Here is a 1,123-nt window from a genome sequence, read left to right on the forward strand (position 1 = left end):
GTGTGTGTGTGTGTGTGTGTGTGTTTGGACGTGGGGAAGAGGATTACAGTATTGGCAATAAAGCTGCAGTGGCTGTTTATTAGAAATGTGTGTGCTTGGTTCTTATTTAAATGGTCAGGAGTCGTCCTCCCCGGTCAGTGCCCCAGACGTCCCGCCCAAGACTTCCGGCTGAGAACACACACACATGCAGCGTTGATGCGGATGAAACGCCAGGCTGTCCGTTCCTTGAAGATGGTCAGGGCGCTTACGAATATGTGTGTGTTGGTGCAGTAGGAGTTCCAATGGCGACTGTCAATGCCCAGACAGCCCGAGTTGCCTGATCTGGGACCCTGTTTGCCGCCCCGTCCACCTGTCCGTCCCCCGTTTGCAGTCCCGGAGCCTCTGTGCGTAGGGGAACGGCAAGTGGTCTCATAGAAGAACTGTTTCTTCACCACATTGTTGATTGTAACGTTGGGCAGCACTGTCACCTCATTCCCAGTTATGTCTGTTGCTCGTGTCAGGTTGCCCACCCAGGTATTTATGCTGTCACATACTGAGTACTCTCCTCGGTGCATGGTGCGCGATCCTGCTCTGCGCCTTACCCTCACCCCCCTCACCCCTTCAATGTCATAGCCCTCACCGTCCAGGGTATCATGAGATGGGGCCACCTCGCTGAAGACAACCCGGGGGGAGGATCGGTACCGTCTCTTGGAGAAGAGCTTGGGATCCACCACTGGGATGGAGGGGTCAGGGGGGGAATCCGACATAGAGTGCCCAACGGCAGGGCTCTTATCCTGGGTGTGTGAAGCTGCCCGATGGGGCCTCTTGGTCCTGTCGTGGCTGGTCCTGTGATGCTCATGTGAACAATGGTGGTCCCCCGCTGCTGTCTGTTGCTGTCCTGCTCTGTGATTGGCTGCCGTCTGCTGTCCTACTTTATGGTTGGCTGCCCCGGCGCACCGAGCCAATCCACCTCCCATGTTCAGTACAGCCTGGACGCCGATCAGGAGGAGCAGGACCAGTGGTGACGACCTCATGGGCACACGTCCTGATCCGAGCACAAACAAAAGTCAGATGTCATGATTAATATGTCATGCTTCTATTGAAAGAAATAAGAGTAAGAACACCAAACATTCTATAGAAACAC

The 1,123-nt window shown here is 54.8% G+C and overlaps 2 protein-coding genes across 2 annotated transcripts in view; both read right to left on the reverse strand.

Moving 5' to 3' along the window:
* LOC116692455 (rho-related GTP-binding protein RhoA-C) overlaps window positions 1–1,123 on the reverse strand; it is a 732,216-nt gene that overhangs the window by 114,654 nt on the left and 616,439 nt on the right. The window lies entirely within an intron of this gene.
* The window catches only part of ngfa (nerve growth factor a (beta polypeptide)), a gene marked incomplete at its 3' end in the record, with an annotated part of 26,939 nt that continues 25,816 nt past the window's right edge, over window positions 1–1,123 (reverse strand). The window contains 1 exon segment of the mRNA XM_032520765.1: window positions 1–1,024. Within this exon segment, the coding sequence (XP_032376656.1) occupies window positions 135–1,013 (879 nt within the window). The 5' untranslated portion in view covers window positions 1,014–1,024.

Source organism: Etheostoma spectabile, chromosome 7 (assembly GCF_008692095.1).
Source record: "Etheostoma spectabile isolate EspeVRDwgs_2016 chromosome 7, UIUC_Espe_1.0, whole genome shotgun sequence".
Lineage (NCBI taxonomy): Eukaryota > Metazoa > Chordata > Actinopteri > Perciformes > Percidae > Etheostoma > Etheostoma spectabile.